The sequence below is a fragment of the Falco naumanni genome, chromosome 1 (genome assembly GCF_017639655.2).
Source record: "Falco naumanni isolate bFalNau1 chromosome 1, bFalNau1.pat, whole genome shotgun sequence".
Classification (NCBI taxonomy): Eukaryota; Metazoa; Chordata; class Aves; order Falconiformes; family Falconidae; genus Falco; species Falco naumanni.
Window position 1 is genome coordinate 125958892 of NC_054054.1, and position 18302 is coordinate 125977193.

The window sequence follows — 18302 nt, forward strand, 5'->3', positions numbered from 1 at the left end:
GGGAGAGTGGTGCCCCTATAGTAGAGCAGTGATGTGGTGCAGTGCCCCTATAGCAGGGGGGTGGTGAGGTGTGGTGCCCTATAGCAGATGGGTGAAGGGGTGCCATGCCCCTATAGCACGGAGATGCTGAGGTACAGTGGGCTGCTGATGGGGTGCGGCGTCCATATGGGCGGGTGGTTATGGGGAAGTAGTGCCCCTATGGCAGGGAGACGATGGGGAGCGGTGCCCCCACAGCGGGGACACGCGGAGGTGCAGTGCCCCTATAGCGGGGCGGGGACGGGGCGCGGTGTCTATAGGGGGAGCGCTGAGCCGCGCTGGCTGCGAGCGGCGGGGCCGAGCGGGGCGGGGCGGGGCCGAGCGGGGCGGGGCCGAGTGGGGGCGGGGCCGGGCGGGGCGGGGCGAGCCCCGCGGCGTGGCGGCGCGGTGCCCCCCGCCATCGGCGGCCCAGCGCGGCCCGCGCCCCCGCCATGCCGCCCGCCCGCGCCGACTACCTGGTGCCCTGGTGGGTGGGCTGGCTGCACGGGCTGCCGCACCGCGGCCTGCACCTCCAGCCCGTGCCCGCCGCCTTCCGACCGCGGGACCCCGACTACCAGCAGGTACCGACCCCGGCGGCCACGCGCCGCCCCGCGCCCCGAGCCCTCCCCGGGCGGGGGTCCCGTTTGGGGCTGCCCGCCCCCCCCCCCCCTCCCCGCCTCCTTTCATCCCGGCGCCAGCTCTGATCTCACGGCCGCACAAAGCGCCCTTCTTCCGCGGGCGGGCAGCGGGGCCCCCCCGCCGGGCCAGCCGGCACCGGCACCCCCGGCCTCCCGCTGCCCCCCCCGCGGACCCCCCCGGTCCTGCCGCTGCCCACCCCCCGGTGCGCAGAGGTCACCCCTTGTCTCGGCGGCGCGGGCTCCTGGTACCCGTTGCAGCCCTTCCTTGGCATCCCGGGGCGGGAACCCTAAATGGGGGGGGGGGGGGCGCAGCGCCAGTGCACCGCCACCCCTCGAAGGGGCCGCTGCGCGCCGGTTGCCGGGACCCGCAGCTTGGTGGCCCAGCGTCGGAGCGGGAGCAGCCACGGTTCCTTTTTCCCCGTGTGACCATCCCGTGGGGTGCGGGATGTGGCTGCATCCTGCCTGCCACCGGGCGCTCTGCAGCACGTGACGGGCTCGGGCGCTGACTGTCCCCTCTCTCCTCCCCAGTCGCTGCTTTTCCTGGGCTTGGTGGCCGCTGTCTGCCTCGGCCTCAACCTCCTCTTCCTCACCGTCTACCTGATCTGCCTGTGCTGCTGCAAAAGGGACCAGGAGCCCGAAACCAAGCGGCCCCACTCCTGCTGTGTCACCTGGATGGCTGTCACCGCTGGGCTCATCTGCTGGTGAGGACGGGGACAGGGACCCGGTGCCGTCCCCCCATCACTGAGGGGGCTCTGTGCTCCAGCTATGAGTCACTTCAGTTTGATCTGTGCAATTAAATAACGGTCCATCCCTGCCTCCTTCCGCACAGCCACTGATGCTGGGGCAGCCCTGGGGACCAGCCGCCGGCCAGCCCTGTCCCTGTCCCCCCCCAGCCATGCTGCCTTCCTGGCTAATCCCAGGCGGGAGCGGTGCTGGGACACTAATCCCAGCCCGGAGCAGATGGCGGGCAGCAGCGTGACCCAGCTGGCAGGTCCCGCACACACCCGCCTTTAATTGCAACCGGAGCAATTAGGCGAGGGGATGCTTCTTCACCCGGCAGCGCTCTGGTGGCTTCCCAAGCCTGTCTCAGGTTTTGGCAGCCCGTGGCTGGGAGGACACCCCACCAGCCGGCCCACGTGCCCCCTGGCAGGCCTGGCCGTGGCGGGACTGGATGCGACACGGGGCCCTTTGGCCGCCCAGCCGCGACCCGCTCGCCAGACAAAGGGGCTGGTTTTGCCTGGGCGGAGCGAGATGGCTGCCTGCGAGCATCGTACGGAGCAGGGAAAAGGCACTAATGAGCTTGGCGTCCTCCTGCTCCTCCGGCCTCAGGGCACCCCGTGGAGCATGGCGAGAGGGCTGGGGCACCCGTCGGCCGCCCACAGGGGGTCCTTCTGCAGCTCCCCAGGGGCTTTGAACCCCTCAGCAGCCACGCTGAGCCTGTTTGTGGCTGTTAAAGGCCTAATCATGGCGAAGGGGCCAGTGTCTGTCGGTTTTGTTGGCATCTGCCGCGGGGAGGGAGGGAGCATCGTGTGCACTGGCCACCTGCAGGCACATGGCTGACCAGGGCACTGACACATCCCTCCTCGCAGCCAGCTCCCATCTCCAGCCTGGTTTCACCCGCTGGCACGCCAGGTGCCAGGGAGCGCCGAAGCGGCCATGGGGAGCTCAGCGTGGGGCTTGGGGTGGCTGCGGCACAGCCTCCAGCTGCCACCCACCTGCCCTCCTGGGGCTGAGCCCAGGAGCAGGTTTAATTGGGAGCATGTTGGTCCCAGTGGATTCCCCTAACCTGCTTTGCCCGGCCCCTCCACCCTCAGTCTCTCAGGGTTTGGCAGGAAAAGCTTCAAACCTGCTGTGTCCGGCCCACAGAGCAGCTCCGGGCTAGAGTGTCTCCAGGCCCTGTGGACACTGGCAGGGAGCAGGTCCCCATCATGGTGCTGCCCCTGTCCCGTCTGCTTTGTCTCTGCCCTGCTGGGAGTAGGGGGGTTCCCCAAAACAGGGATGCTCCCAGGAGTATCCCCTCTCCCGTTGGTGTCCCCAGACCCTCCCTGGCCGCACAGCAAGGCACTCATGTTGGGGTGAGCCTTTCCCCTCCCCGCTCATTGGGGGTCCCCTCTCTGCCCACAGTGCGGCCGTTGGCATCGGCTTCTACGGGAACAGCGAGACCAACGATGGGGTGTACCAGCTGCTCTACGCCCTGGACCATGCCAACCACACCCTGACCAGCATCGACTCACTGGTAGGGCCGTGAGGCAGCATCCCCCCATCCAACCCCCTCCATGTCCCCCTGGGTCACATTGATCCTCCGTTCTGGGTTTGGTTGAAGCCCTGGGGAGGGAGGTGTCCGGCACTGCCAGCTGAGCCCTGCCTGCTCCGGCCGAGGCCCTGGGACGGTCATGCCACACCGAGCGCGGGAGGGTGACGTCACCCTGCAGAATAGGGCCTTTGTGGCCAGGGAGGGCCGGGGTGGCTGTGCTGGGGCTGTCCAGAAGGATGGATCCAGCTCGAGCACAGTGGGTTGATGTGGGGCTGCTCTTGCGCCAGGAGAGCATCCCAGGGATGGAGCAAAGGGCTCTGCCGGGTGCCAGGCTGACGGCAGGGAAGCCCCCGGGGCCATCGCAGTGGGACTGACCATCAACGCCGTCCCCAGGTGGCAGTCACCACGCTGCAGATGCAGGTGGGCCTGGAGCAGCACCTGGCACGGCTGAATGAGCTCCTGGCCTCGCGGGGGGACTACCTGCAGACCCTTAAGTTCATGCAGCAGTTGGCCGGCAGCATCGTCCTGCAGCTCTCGGGGCTGCCCGTCTGGCAGGGCACCAGCACGGACCTCACCGCACTGGCCGGCCACATCGCCTACGTTGAGTATTACCGGTGAGCGGGGCCACGGCACTGGGCTGCCACAGCACCTGCCGGTGGGGCTGGGGAGGTGGGCGCACGTGACGGAGCCTTTCTCTGTGCCCAGGTGGTTGGCTTATCTCCTCTTCTTCATCCTCGTCCTCACCGTCTGCCTCCTGGCCTGCCTGGGGCTGGCCAAGCGCTCCCGCTGCCTCCTCACCACGTGAGTACCCTGCAGCGTGGCGCGGGGATGCTGGAGCCACCGAAGGGAGCAGAGCCAGACCCCGCAGCGTTCTCGCCCCTCTCCCCGCAGGATGCTGTGTTGCGGGCTGCTGACGCTGATCCTCAGCTGGGCCTCCATGGCCGTGGACACGGCGGCAGCAGTGGTGAGCGTGGCCGGGAGGGGAGGGGTGGTACCGGCTGTGCCAGGGCAGGGCCGAGGGCGGAGGGCACCTGTCCCATCCTTCCCAGCCCTGACAGTGTCCTTCTCGTCCCTGCAGGGCACCAGTGACTTCTGCGTGGCCCCAGACAAGTTCATCATAAACCAGACAGAGAGCGACATCAGCATGGGTGAGAGCTAGCCACGGGGCAGAGGTGTCCCTGGGGCAGGACCCCAGTGCTCCCCCAAACCTGCCGGGGGTCCGGTGCTCTCCGCTGCTGTTCTGCCACCCCCGCGCTGTGCTCTACGCCCCATGGGGTAACTCATACCGACATCTCCCGTTCGCTTTGCAGTGGTGGTGCACTATTACCTGTACTGCGACCAGAGCCTGAGCAACCCCTTCCAGCAGGTATGGGGGAGCTGGGCACCCCAGTTTGTGCTGTCTGGGGCAGAGGGGTGTCCCTGAGGGCTGGGCAGCTCTGACCGCTCCCCCCTCGCAGGCTCTCACCGTCTTCCAGCGCTCACTCACCACCATGCAGATCCAGATCCAGGGCCTGATACAGTTTGCGCTGCCCCTCTTCCCAACAGCAGAGGTATGGGGTTGGGGGGAGTCGGGGCTCCATGTCCCCCCTCTGCTCCCCATCCTGCCCAGCACTGCCCTGACCCTCCCACCCCCATCTCCTGCAGAAAGACCTGCTGGGGGTCCAGCAGCTCCTCAACTCCTCAGAGACCAGCCTGCACCAGCTCACGGCCATGCTGGACTGCCGGGGGCTGCACAAGGTGAGTGGGGGTCCAGGTTGGGGCGATACGGTGCTCCTGGGGTCACCCCCCATCCGCCACCAGCCTTGCCGTACCTCATCTCCTGCTGCAGGACTACCTCGACGCCCTCATTGGCATCTGCTACGACGGGGTAGAGGGTTTGCTCTACCTGGTCCTCTTCTCCCTGCTGGTGGCCGCCTCCTTCTCCACCATCATCTGTGCCACGCCACGCGCCTGGAAGCACATAACTGGCAGGTGGGTCTGGCTGCGGCCGCTGCCGGCACAACCGTCCTGCCTTCAGCAGGGGCACGTGTGGCACGAGCTGGCCACAGCAGGGAAGTTGCCTTGGGGGCCAGGGGGTTAGCATGGTTGCCTTGTCCCCGCAGGGACCGGGACTACGATGACATGGATGAGGAAGACCCCTTCAACCCACAGGCGCGTCGCATCGCCACCCACAACCCGGCCCGGGGGCAGCTCCGCAGCTTCTGCAGCTACAGCAGCAGCCTGGGCAGCCAGAGCAGCCTGCACCCCCCGGCACAGACCATCTCCAACGCCCCCGTCTCCGAGTACATGTGAGACCCCTTTCCTGGAGACACTGACCCTTGGGTCCTCCCCGCCTTGGCGAGGGAGCATCACCTCACACTGGGGGCACCGGGTGATGGTGGGGGTCTCGCTGTGCCCCTGGCTCTGATGGGCTCTCCCCCTCCAGGAACCAAGCTGTGCTCTTCGGTGGAAACCCGCGCTATGAGAACGTCCCCCTCATCGGCAGAGGCTCTCCCCCACCCACGGTACGGTGCACGGCTGAGGCCAAGTCCTTCTTGTGATGGGCTGGGGGGGCTGGGGGGGCTAGCCGGGTGGCATGGAGCCCCTCTGCTTTGCCAGAAAGCCGCTGGCCCGGGGCACCGACGAGGTGTGATGGGGTGGGGATGGGTGAGCTTGGCCCCCTCCTCCTGCCCTTGCAGAGGACGTGCCCTATCTACGAGAGCATCCCTCCTGTCCACCTCACTAACCCAGTTCCCAGCCAGCCCGCGGAGGCTGTGAGGAGAGGTCACCAGCCACATGCTCAGAGGGGACCAAAATAGTCTTCCCATCAGCTGCTCTTTGCTTTATTTCTTACTTATTTTGATTTTCAAAGGATGCTTCACAGTCACCCATGCATGTTTACATTTCCCTGCTGTTTCTTTAAACCCACTCCGTCTGTTAATGCCTGCTTTATTTTTTTATTTCTTTTTCCTTTTTTTTTCCTTTTTTTTTTCCTTTTTTTTTTTTTTTTTTTTGCATCAATTATTTTGGAGCTAAGTTGCCCATCAAGAGTAAGTTCAACCACTTCTTCCTCCCTCCTTCTCCTGGGGCAGCAGCTGGGTTCCCATCCTCCTTCCCCTCCTCCGTGCCTCCTCCCATCCCCTTTCCCGTGGGGCTGGTTTGCTTTTGTGAAGAGTGCGGGGAGCTTGGGGGGGAGCTTGGGAGGGACGGGGCCACGTTTTGTCCCCCGCCCAGGCACAAGAGGATTCGCAGCTCCTGTGCGTTGGGAGTGGAAACCGGTCCCCATCTGCATCCCCTTCTCGGCACAGTTTTTCTCCCTCCTTTTCTGACAGCGTTGTGTCTGCTTCGGTGCCTCCAGCTGAAGCAGTAGTGCCCCCCGGCTCGCCCCGCGTGGGCACAGCAGCAGCCCCGGACACGCTGCTGCAGCAGGGACACCCCGCTCACCTCTTCTGGGGAAGATTTTTGCCATCAGGTGAAAGCGTGGAGCCATGCCGGTGCAGGAGGCTGTAATCTGATTGCGCAGACCTGGCAGCTGGCAAGCCTCTTCCCTGGAGGGATGAATGGGGGGGATTAATTTGAGCACTTTTCCTGGCCCTGAATGGTCTAATTTAACCAGGATTCAGATCCCTAAGGAAGGACTTTCACAGTCCAAAATAACAAACTCAGGATAATCTCCCTTAATGCCTGGCTGGGGTGTCCCTCCTGCAAAACGCTGGAGATATTTAATTCTGCAGCGCTGGGGGGTTGGGGTGGGCTGGAGGTTTTGGCCCCTGCCCTGAGCTCCCCGCTGGCCCCTTCCCAATGTGGGGGTCCTTGCCCTGCCTGGGGGGGCCCTGTGCAGTTGCCGGCACAGGCACCCAGTGAGCCCCAGCACACCTGGGTAAGGTTTGTGAATGGACGGGGAAGATCAGGGGGCAAAACCCTGGCACAGAGACCCGGTCCTAGCTGGGGTGCTGCCCATGCATCAGGGCTAAGCACCATCCTGCTCCACCACCGTGCCAGCCCACAATGGTGCCTTCAGTGCCACCAGCCCCGTGCTGGTGCAGGGAGGGGAGCTCAAGCCTGTGGTTGGCATCGTGGTGTGAGCCCCTCAGGATCGGATACATCCAGACTTGGTGATGGGGGCTGAATTTGCTGCTGGGCTGGAGTCAGGAGGGTGGAGGAGGACAAACCTGGCCGATGTCCCAGCGGTGCAGGAAGGGGCAAAGCGAGAGCCTGAGGCAGGGGTAGCATCTTGGCTGGGGGGTCTCTTGCAGCCCTCAAAGAGGCTGTGACCAGGCTCTTGCCTCATTACCCATGGCAGCCTGGCAGAATAATTGGGGATTAATACAAATGGGAACCAACCTTCCCTCACCATCTTCAGGCTTTCCCGGGTGGCTCAGCAACATGTGGCAGAGCAGGGGTGGGGTTGGATGTGGCTGCCAGGGGCTTGGTGGCACACATCGTGGGTTGGGGGTACACTGACCCCTGTGTCTTCTCCCCACAGTACTCCCCGAGCATGCGAGCCACCTACCTGTCCGTCACCGATGAGCACATCAGGCACCCCAGCACTGAGTTCCCAGCCTAACGCATTTGCCCCGAGCAGCTCACAGGAGGAGAAAATGCCACCGGTGTTTCTGTAATGGGAGACCAAAGACACCTGGTAAAGACACGGCAGGAAGCCCGGCAGCAGCCGGAGGATGAGCTCCGTGCCCCCTGTGTGCTCTGCGCACCCTCCTCTCCCCCTCGGTAGCTTCTGCTGGGTCTCAAGTCTTCCTGCCACAGGGCTGACAGCGACTGCGGGGCCGAGCGCTGGCTCCTGGTGTTCCGGGAAGAGCGGAGATGCTTCACGCCCCCGCGGCGGCTTCTCCTTTCCCTCCCCACTGCACCAGCCTGGGGATGCTTTACGCCATGGAAGGAAGCCTTCTCCAGCTCCCTCTGCCTGGAGCACAAAGCCTGGGACCACGAGCTGCCTCCAGCCCCCCAGGGGAGGGGTCCCAGCAGTGGCTCCTTCGCTCCCATAGCAATGCAGCACCAACCACTAGTGATCCCAGCCCCTACCCAATGCCCGTGGGCAGCTTTGCCACCCCTGTCAGCACCACTGGCTGCTTCCCTCTGCCATGCTCCCCGCGCCCCCCGCCCTGCTCCCCACATCAGCTGGAGCTGCCCCGGCCCCGGGTTCAGAGGCTGTAGAATTAGGGATGTTTTGACCTTGCTGGTTTTCCTTTTGCTTTGCCCCTGAGTTTATGAATTCTCTGCAGGGCAGAGGCACGGTTCAACTCGCTGCCTCTGTTCCAGGGTGGTTTTACTGCAGTGCATGTTGGTAGCGGGTTTTTGGCTGGGTTTTTAGGCTCATCTTGGTGATTCGCCTCCCCAGGGTGGGCAGGCTGGCAGCATGGGCTGGGGCAGGCTCCCCTCGTCTGCAGGACAGCCCTGGGGTAACCAGGAATCCCCTGGGAAAAGAGGGTCAGGGACTACTCAGGCATTGCTGGGGCAGGATGCGGTCCTGGGGAGGGGATGGCATGGTCCTGCCAACCTGGCTGGCTTGCCCAGCATCACTAGGCTTCAGGCTGAGCAGCTCTGGGGGCCAAGGAGCCGGGGGAACAGCATGGGCTGAACTGGCCCATTTCAGCACAGGCAGCCCCGGGAACCTCGGGAGGATGCAAGCAAAGGCCCCTTCCCCACAGCAGCACCTGCTGTGTGTGGGCAGGGAGAGCCCCCACTCCATCCCACCAACTGGGGGTGGACCCGCATCTCCCAGCCCGAAGGGCGCAGACAGGGTGATGGGTGTTTTCCTGCCCCCTCACCCCTCTGGTCCCGCTCCCTCCACCCAGGGTGAGTTCAGCTCTCGTAACCACGTTTGGCACCACGGAGCCAGGGCTGCGTTAGCTCCAGGGCTCTTCCCCACTGCAGAGGGTACACCCGTGCCGTGCCGTGCCGTGCCGTGCCGGGGAGGGCAAAGGCTTGCCCTGGCTGATTGCAATTAGCAGCTGCCTCCTCTGCTGCTGGTGGTGGTGGTGATCTGTCCCTTCCTCCCTGCTTTGGCTAACAGTGCTGCGGCCAGGCAGACCCCCGTGGTGGCCGGGCTGTCCCCCTCAGGCAAGCCGGGGGGTCTTACTTGATAACAGTGACTCACTGTGTCTTTTAAAGGTAACTTGTACATACCCTTGGGTCCCCTAACACCGTCTGTCCGTGTTACGTGTGACTAGCATTACTTGCTGTTGGAAACTTCCAGGGGGATTTTTTTTTTTTTTTTTGGCTTTTAATGTTTCAGTGTAACGGTACTGGTAGAAGAGCTGTTTTTAAACGCATGTGAACTAACCTCATTAGGACTTTGTCTAGGAGCTGGAGTCCGGCCTGATTTGTATGTGCCCTCTGGGGAAAAGACAATAAACACTTGTACTAAAGTTGTCTGCTCCTGGCAGGTTCCTCTGGGCTGCCCTGCCTCTGCCGCCGCTGCCCGGCCACCCCGGCACAGGTTGCTGAGCCCACCCCAGCGTGCTGGCTCTGCCAGGCTGGGACTCTTTATGAGTGGCTTTTAAATGGGTTTGAACCCCGTGGCTGCAGCTTGGACTGGTTTTGGTGGTGGCGTGGAGCGGCTGGAGGCATTTCAGGTGTGGCAGTGCTGGGAGCAGGGTGGGATGCAGGTGGGGTTTGGGGTCTGCGGTGCCAAGGGAGGGCTGGCTGGGGCTGGAAGGCAACAGCAGGGCCAGAGGGTGCTGGGAGCCACACGTCGCGCTGGTGCTGCTTTCCCAGCTGTTCTCGCGTCGGTGCGGGTGACGCGAGTGAGCAGGAACGGTGCTGTCTCCAGCGCCAGCCTGCGGGCTGCCAGTGGCCCTGGGCACGGAGCTGGACCCCGCGGGACGCAGGCCTGTGTGGCCGTGGCTGTGTGCCGCAGCCCTGCAGGGCAGCTCGTGCCGGCTGCGGGGACATGGTGGCTCCTGCAGGCACGGCGCAGCCCGCCCTCCCGGCGCGGGGCTGGCGGTGATGGGAGGGTGGCCCCGCCATCGGGTGGGACAAATGGGGCCACGGCCCAGCCTCCGCGCCCCGGGATGGCGCCCAGCCTGGCTTCCACCCCTCCTCAGTGGGGGCGTGGGCTGGAGCCGGCGGCAGAGCCCCCCCCCCCCCCCCTCAGGTACGCTTTGCTAATTGCCCCCCTCGTTAGCCAGGCGTTGCCCCCCCAACATGGCGGCACGGGGCGGTCGTCACGTGATGCCCCGCCGCGCCCTCCCCAACATGGCGGCTGGCGTCACGTGACCCGCGGCGTCGCCAGGCAACGGCGGACGCGGCCTGGCCCGCGGCTCCCCGGAGGCCCGGCCCGGGAGCCGCGCGGGGTGTCCCGCCGCGGCCTTTCGGGGTCCCCTCGGTGCTGGGGGCTGAGGAGGCCCCCGCCACCCCCTGGCAGGGCCACCATGGAGATCATGTACGTGTACACGCGGAAGCGCAGCGAGTTCGGCCGGCCCTGCAGCTTCTCTGACCGGCCGGCCAAGGTGAGCGTGGACATCCCACCCGACCCCAGCATGGCCGGCGCCTTCATCCTGAGGAACCCCGTGGACAGCTCCGTCCAGCACACCAGCGACATGTCGGAGCACGAGGTGAGGGCTGCCGGCCACCCCCAGCCTCCCGGGCACCCACTCTGCGGGGCAGCACCCTACGAAGGGGAAAAAGTGTGGTTTGTGTCTCTTTTTGGCTGAGAGTCCAGCTCTGCTTTCCCCGTCCCCCCCCCAAGGTCAACACCGAGCGAGTGGAGGTGGAATCCCGTGGCATCAACCACGTCGAGGGTGGCTGGCCCAAAGACATCAACCCGCAGGAGGTGGAACAAACCATCCGCTTCAGGAAGAGAGTGGAGAGAGATGAGAACTACATCAATGCCATCACACACCTCGGCACCGTAAGGCCCTGTCTGTCCCCCCTGCTCCCGCCCCGCTGCTGGAGCCCCCTGCCCACCCGCTGCCGTTCCCCTGCCTAGGCAGCTCCCTGAGGCGCGGCCTCTGCCTGTGCTTTCCCCACAGCTGGTGGAGCACTGCGTCAAGCAGAACAACGCCATCGACATCTACGAGGAGTACTTTGGAGAGGAGGAGATGGCAGAGGTGGAAGACGAGCCCCCCTCCGCAAAAACCATCAATGTCATCAGGTAGCACAACTGGCTGGGCTCGCCAGGCTCTCCAAATCCACAGCGAGCTACTGCATATTGAACTGCCTTTGGAGACAAAGGAGGTGGAAAACCCAGTAGCTTTAGGACAGCGCCAGATCAGTTTATGGATGAAGAGACCTGCTGCAGCCCCCTGCTCCATAACTCCGTTTGTTCCTCCCCTCCCTGCCCCCTGCCCTGCCCAGGTGCTTTGGAGATAGGTACCATGGTCCAGGGACAGACAGCTCTAAGCATCTTCTAACAGTGCTTTAGACAGGATATTATTTTTCTTTTTTTTTTGGTGCCTCAAAGATTATTTTCAAATGTCAGGGGCTGTTAGGTCATTTCTAGAAGTCAGATCCAGTAACATAATTGGATTCTTAGAAATGTATAACTGGAAAGACTTTATTAAATCGTCAACTCTTTCCCCCCGCCCAACCCCCAAGAGAATCATTTCCTGCACTCAATGCTCAAGGGCTGCAGCTTGTTTTAATTGCGATTCCCACAGTTTCCTTTGGAAGACAGTCATCCCAGGGCGTGACAAAGCTGTTAGCAAACTAATACCCTTCTTTGATGTCCTGTTATCAAAAAGGGATCCAAACATAACCAAGAGGACGGCCACGCATCTCTCTTGGCACCCTGACACATGCAAGAAACTGGCAGTGGCTTATTCCAGCCTGGAGTTCCAGCAAAACATGAAAGACATGAATTTTGACTCGTACATCTGGGACCTTGGTAAGGGGAAGGGAAAACTCACCAGTCAGTAATGCTGCTTCTGCGGAAGCCCTTTGTGTCTTCAAAGAGTGTAATGAAGCCTCACAGCACTCCGGAAGGGGTGAACAGGGGTTCGGTTTCTGCTTTGCCCACAGATCAATGCAGAGAAGGGGAGAAATGGGACCTGAAAGCTGGCTAACAGGTGGAAAAAACCCACTAAAATCCCATTACATGACTTCATGAGCTAGCACGCCTGTGACCACAACAGGCAGCTGAGCCACACTCCTCTTATGTGGTTCCTGTCTTTGTCTGGTTCACTCATGCTTGATTAAGAAAGAGGCAGCACAAGCCCAGGCTGAGAATTGCCCTGTTCTCTCAAAGGCTCTCTCAGACCCCTTGAATTTTGGAGCGAAAAATGCAAAGAAGAGGGGTTGGGGTACCAGGGGTCTGTCCCTGGGCTGGCAGGCAAGGACAGGTCGGCTCCCTTCCCTGGCTAAGGTATGGCATCCCGGTGCCATGGCCACCTCATCCAGCACCGGCGTGGCGGGGAGCCAGGCATGGAGAAGCGGGGTGCGGTATTGGAGGCTGGTTTAGAGGTGGGGGTGCTCACCCTTCAGACTGTCTTTGCACTTTGCTCTTTACTCATCCCTTCTTGGCAGAAAACTCCAACAAGCCAGAGCTCGTTCTCAAGCCGTCATCCCCTCTCGTGAGCCTGGAATACAACCCCAAAGACTCGCACGTCCTGGTGGGAGGATGCTACAATGGGCAGATGGGTAAGGAAGATAGATGAGGCGTGAGGCCGTGCTGACGAGGGTGCTGACGAGGGCCTGGCTTCATTTTAATTCAGCAACAGCCTGGTTCCAGCACTGCTATGCTCACAAAGAACATAGTATCATTAGTGCCGTATCTGGGATCACCCCGAGCACAGCCTGAAGCCCTGGGGCTTTGCGTGTGGAGGGCAGACATGGGCTCACCTGAGCAGGTACCTGGGGAAGGGAGGATACCGTGCCTGGGAGCCCTTTGCAGGCACTTGGGGTAGTGAGGTGGCTGCAGCCACGGCGAGAGCCCGGCAGAGATTGCTGGATCAGACAGCTGAGCAGTGCATGCCCTGTGCTCCCGCCTCACCCACGGCCCTGTATCTTTGCATGGCAAAAGCCCAGGAGAGTTGCTGTTGTTTCATGCACTGAATCGTTCTTGTGTTATTGTTTCAAGTGCTTGGAAAAGGGCATCTCTTTGCCAGCTTCATTTATGGCTCTGTTATTTACTTGGCCACACAAGCCCTTTGATTTAATTGCACTCATTTTGATGTTTTCCTTGCCATTTGCAGCAGCAATCAGATCTGACAGGGCATGCATTATGGGGCTGTTACTGCATGCTCCGCAGGTGGTGGAGGGGAGGGATCTCACCCCGTCCTTCGCAGAGCTTCCAGGCACATGGCGCAGGCCCAGCACAGCACGCTCTATCACATCCAGTTGCCTAATTAGAAGCGAGCAAGAGGGAGCACATGCAGCCCAGTGCCACTGCAGCCCAGCTGCCTAACCTTTGTTGAACCATGCCCAGTCCTGCACTGTTGCTTGCCCTCTGCCATGTGTCAGAGGCAGAGAGAGGGAAGGATGGCAGCTGCTATCTGCAGGGACCTGCCTTGGTTAGCCAGCACCCTTCGGGCACGCAGGAGGGGAGCACAGGCAGGGTCAGGTCACACAGGCTAGTTTTTAGCAGCGTTGCATATAAGAGCTGCTGTTTGGAATTGACGGGGGCTGGGGGCTGCCTAGACCGTGTTTGGTCCTGCTGCAAACCCTTGTGCAGAGCAGGGGGAGCCGGGGGGGGGGGTTTATTGCCTCTGGGGATTGTAGTGCATCTGCCACAGAGAGCTGATTGCTGAAGAAATGCTGTGGCTATTCAGTATGTTACCACTGTCCAGCTTGGTGTTTGCAGAAGGTGCAAATTGCATTACCACTCAAGAGTGGGTATCCCTGCAAGTGATCACAGCAGCAGGCTCCCAGCCCACAGGGCACATGTATGGTTCTTCTGGGGCCGGGAAGTGCAGGGGGAGCAGCCAGAGAGGTTTACTCCCCATTCTGGCTTGGGCTGTGGGGCAGCATCTCCTCGGGAAGTGCGTGGCAAGCAAAGGAGTTGGGCAAGGGAGCAGATATTAACAGCTCCTTTTCCTTCCTAGCTTACTGGGACACCAGGAAGGGGGGGGCTGCCCATGGAGGTGTCCACCGTGGAGGTCAGCCACAGGGACCCCGTGTACAGAGCCATCTGGTTGCAGTCCAAAACGGGCACAGAGTGCTTCTCAGCTTCCACCGACGGGCAGGTAAAGACGGGAAGGGGCAGAGAAGGATGCCAGGCACTCACACAGGGACTACGCTGGCAGGCACTGACAGCCCAAAAGAACTTCCCCTGCCTGCACTGCCTCTCACCAGCCACCGCAGCAGGAGAACCAGGCCCCCAGGCTGTTGGCGCGGGCTGGCACGGAGCAGCCCCCGCAGTCCCCTCCCTCTGCTTGTCCCCTGCAGGTCCTGTGGTGGGACATCCGTAAGCTGTCCGAGCCCACTGATACGGTGATCTTGGACATCACCCGGAAAGGGCTTCTGGAGAATGCTCTGGGTGCCGTCACGCTGGAGTTCGAGCCCACCATGGTGAGCCTCCCTGCACTCACAGCCAGTACCCTGACCTGGGCAGGAGTGTGAGCCAAGCCGAACCGAGCCGGGCGGGCAGTGCCTGGTCACCCCCACAGGCAGGGTGCCAGGGGCACGGCACAAGTGTCTGATGCCCAGAGTGACCCAGAGCACTGTGCTGCAGCTTGCAGCGTGTTCTCACCCATCTTTAAGAATAAGGAGTTGATGCGCTCCCAGAGTACAGCGTCTCGCTGTCATTTCGGTCTCTAAATGCCCCAGCTCACAGCAGGTCCCAGGGCTCAGTCCCCCCCAGGTGCTGGCTGCAGCAGGCTCCCCTCTGTGCGGACAGCAACGCCCCTTGCTGCCCCACTGTCCCCTGCACCGCAGGGTCCCCAGCATGCTGACGGCTGCTCTCTCCTGCTCCCACCCTCAGCCCACCAAGTTCATGGTGGGCACAGAGCAGGGCATCGTCATCGCCTGCAACCGCAAAGCAAAGACACCCTCTGAAAAAATCACCAGTACCTACAGTGGCCACCATGGACCTGTCTACGCGCTGGCCAGGAACCCTTTCTACCCCAAAGTCTTCCTGACTGTCGGCGACTGGACTGCTCGAATCTGGTCGGAGGAGGCCAAGGAATCGTCAATTATGTCAACCAAGTAGGTGTTGGTGTGGTTTTGCCCTGGGGAAAAAAAATATTTTTTTTTTTTTGTGGAAGAGCATGTTCAGGGCAGGTGACCAGCAGGGTCTGCTCTGCTCAGGTCAGGCAGGAGGTGGTAGGATGGTCACCAAGGCAGAGCAGTGCCAGCAGGGCTGAGGGCACTGGAACAGAGGGTGCACAGGCCTGGGCTATTGGCTGAAGGTGCTGTGCAGGCAACAGCCACGGGGCCAGGGGGATGGAGGCCATGAGCCCATCCCCGCTGTGTCGTGTCTGCTGGCAGGTACCACCTCTCCTACCTGACAGATGGGTGCTGGAGCACTGTGAAGCCAGCCGTCTTCTTCACCACCAGATCGGACGGGACCCTGGACGCCTGGGACTTCCTCTTCAAGCAGAACGACCCCTCCCTCAGCCTGAAGGTTGGGTGCCCAGCAGCTTTGGGTTCCCCACACTGGGAGGGGAGCGGCGCTGCCCCCAGCCAGCCCCAGCAGCAGGGTGCTTGGCAGATCTGCCACCCTGCCCTGCACGGAGCAGCAGAGCCAGGGGATGGAGTCCCATCCTGCCTGCACAGAGCTCAGGATGAGCTCCACCAAGCAGCAGCTGTCTGCTCTGCCCAGAGCTGTGCCTGGAGCCCAGGTGCCCAAAACTTGGCGCGTAGGCTCCTGGTATTGGCAACCACGTAGATCCTGCCTGACTTCCCCTGCGGGACATCACGTCAGGACTAAGTGCCACCCCCTGCCTGTCCTCCCTGCCCAGGTCTGCGACGAGCCCCTCTCCAGCCTGCGTCTGCAGGACAACGGCTGCATCATTGGCTGTGGCTCGAAGCTGGGCACCGTCAGCCTGCTGGAAATCTCCGGGCTCTGCACCCTCCAGAGGAACGAGAAGACCCTGGCTGCCGCTGTACGTGTGCTCTGAGCCATGAGCCACTGTGCCAGGTCACGGCAAAGTCCTCAGCGCTGCTGGCCCCGTGCACAGCAGCTCTGCCAGCGAGCCCTGTGCTGTCCCCATACAGAGCATGCTGTCCCGTAGGGTCCCCTGCTCAACCTGCACCCCTCATCCCCCACTCTGCCCTAGATGTTTGAGCGGGAGACGAAGCGGGAGAAGATCCTGGAGGCCCGGCACCGGGAAATGCGGCTGAAGGAGCGCGCCAGGTCGGAGGGGCAGGAGGCAGAGGTGGAGGAGAGGCTGGTGGAGAGTCCCCAGGAGGTGCTTGACCGTACCCGCAGGGAGTTCTTTGAGGTCATCGAAGCGGAGCTGCAGAGGAGGGTGCGGACAGAGACCCAACACCTGTGTGGTGAGGTACCGGGGATGGGATGAACCGGGAACAGCAGGAGGGATGCCCTGCCGTGGGGCAGGGGACTGGGGTCAGCCTCTGCCTTTTAGGTTAAAGACCACATGGGAGAGGAGGCGGCTCTGCAGGGGGAGGAGAGCCAGCTGCCCAAGGACAAGGAAGAGGAGGAGGAGGAGAAGGATGCCGCCAAGGTCGGTGCACTCCAGCTTCACATTCCTTTCCCCCCCTTTGCTAGGGCTGCTGCTTCACGGCTCATGTGGGGATGAGGCTGCTCCCTGAGCCAGGCAGAGCTCGGAGGGTCTCTGCCACTGCGGGGTGGCGAGCAGAGGGTCTTGCCCAGCTCCCTGACCTCACCCTGCTCCCTCTGCAGGAACCGTAGCCAAAGCAGGACCAGTGGGTCGTACAGAAACCCTCGCATTGCTCACAGATGCTCACTGGCCCTTTGCCCTCTTGATGTTTTTTTCTTCGGGGTGAATAAACAGGAGCTTTCCACGTCATGTTTCCTGTTTTGTCACGGCAGGGTTGAGCGGAGGGTGGGAAAGTCATGTCCTCTTGCTCTTCATCTCCCCTCCTCAGGCCAGGCACGGATCAAAGCTGGCTGCTGACCACAGCAGAGCACCCATGGCAGCAGAGTGTCCCTCAGTGTGTCCCCAGCCTGAGGACCAGGGCAGAACAGGACAGCTGGTGGCAGCAGTGACATCCCAATGCAGCACCCTGTCCCTTCCTAGCTGGAGAGTGATGCTGAGCAAAGCTCTGTGCCCCAGCCCTCTGATATCCCTGCGAGAGCAGCTGGCAGAGCCTGGGCCGGGGTTATCAGTGCTGGGTAAACACAGCCTGGCCGGGATCGCCGGGCAGCCCCCCTGCCTGCTTGCCTGGCCATCAATTATTAACAAGCCACCGGCTGTGCTTGCCCCACGGCACAGCTGTCAGCAGAGACACGGGGCCATCGTGCAGGCGGTGTCCTGTGTACCGGGGGTGAGCCCTCCTGGCTCTGCTCAGGGGGTGGGCAGCGGGTGTGAGCTGCTGAAGCCATCCTGCGTGTGCGAGCCGGCTGCGCGGCAGAGCTGCCGGGTGTGCAGCGGCACGGCCGGGTCTGAGTCCTGTCCTGGCAGCACGGACAGGGAGGAGAGGGAGTGCCACCCGCTGCTGTGGGACTGGGGGGACAGGGCCAGCGGTCCCCCCACCCCGAGCTGAGCCCGGCTCCCAGGCGGGGGAGCGCTGCCCGAGGGGAAGGTTCCTCCCAGCCCTGGGAAGGGAGCAGGCCACCAGACCTGCAGCTCAGCCAAGCTCCTCATTAGGGTCCAGCCCTAACTGTACCAGTGACAAGAGGTGGAAAGGCATTTCCCCAAGCCACGCACTGTTCCCATCTGTCTCACGGCACTCCAACCGTGCCACAGGGACGCGGGTGCAGCCAGGAGAGGGCACAGAGCGTGGCTGAAGCCACTGTGTCACCAGGAGCACAAGTCACGCCGCCAGCGCTGCGTACGGCTCGACATCTGCAGGGGCTCGGGGCAGAGGAGTGGGATGGGAGCTGCAGCCTCTGCGGTGCCACCCAGCCCAGGCCAGGGGGGCACCCGTGAGGCCAGGCCCGCAGCTGCCCCGGGAGGGCAGAGGGTCTCAGCCCCCAGCTTGGGGCTCTGCCAGTGCCTGAGAAAGGGAAGAGGGGACAGCCAGGCTGGGCTGGGGGTGCTCTGCCGAGCCTGCCCCTGGGCAGTGGGGACACTTAGAGGACAGAGCGGGGTCAGCACACCCCACGCACCCTGCACCGGGACCCTCCACTCATGGGCCTCCCTCGGCCCCCGCTCCCCAGCAAGGACCAGCAGCTGGTGGTGCCTCTGGGCCGGTGGCAGGTGGCACGCTGTCCCCAAGGGGACCAGAACCGCTACCAAGGACAGTGGGAGCACCGGGATCCAGGGCACCCCACGGTTGCACCCCGCAGGGCTGGGACATGGCAGGGGTTGGGGGACATGCAGGAGGCAGTGGCTGGCGTGGCTTGCTTGTCTTGCCACCCCACGGAACAGCCC

At 62.7% G+C, this 18302-nt stretch overlaps 2 protein-coding genes across 4 annotated transcripts; both read left to right on the top strand.

The window, feature by feature from the left end:
• Positions 1-389: 389 nt before the first annotated feature.
• Positions 390-9272, top strand: TTYH2 (tweety family member 2). Of its 3 annotated transcripts, none has more exons than XM_040582106.1 (15): positions 390-596; positions 1182-1354; positions 2778-2889; positions 3301-3521; positions 3613-3708; positions 3799-3871; positions 3986-4055; positions 4218-4273; positions 4365-4457; positions 4552-4644; positions 4736-4878; positions 5010-5195; positions 5333-5411; positions 5919-5936; positions 7373-9272. In XM_040582106.1, the coding sequence occupies exons 1-15, from the start codon at positions 468-470 to the stop codon at positions 7451-7453; spliced, it is 1623 nt and encodes a 540-aa protein (XP_040438040.1). In that variant the 5' UTR covers positions 390-467; the 3' UTR covers positions 7454-9272. The 3 variants fall into 3 exon arrangements, with proteins under 3 accessions (XP_040438040.1, XP_040438042.1, XP_040438041.1); XM_040582108.1 differs by having other exon boundaries at positions 5924-5936; XM_040582107.1 differs by lacking the exon at positions 5919-5936.
• A 67-nt stretch (positions 9273-9339) lies between these two features.
• Positions 9340-16775, top strand: DNAI2 (dynein axonemal intermediate chain 2). The gene is given in 14 exon segments (XM_040582105.1): positions 9340-10460; positions 10595-10756; positions 10878-10999; positions 11589-11731; positions 12370-12483; positions 13887-13906; positions 13908-14027; positions 14230-14352; positions 14765-14988; positions 15271-15406; positions 15744-15887; positions 16062-16286; positions 16371-16469; positions 16649-16775. Coding segments are annotated over 14 exon segments (2694 nt in total). The 5' UTR covers positions 9340-9407; the 3' UTR covers positions 16658-16775.
• The last annotated feature ends 1527 nt before the right edge of the window (positions 16776-18302 follow it).

Bases quoted from the DNA above. Each gene is read 5' to 3' on its own strand.
- TTYH2 (XM_040582106.1), top strand. From the start codon at position 468: ATGCCGCCCGCCCGCGCCGACTACCTGGTGCCCTGGTGGGTGGGCTGG. The intron at 1,355-2,777 runs GTGAGGACGGGG...CTCTGCCCACAG, and splicing joins ACCGCTGGGCTCATCTGCTG to TGCGGCCGTTGGCATCGGCT. The intron at 3,522-3,612 runs GTGAGCGGGGCC...CTCTGTGCCCAG, and splicing joins GCCTACGTTGAGTATTACCG to GTGGTTGGCTTATCTCCTCT.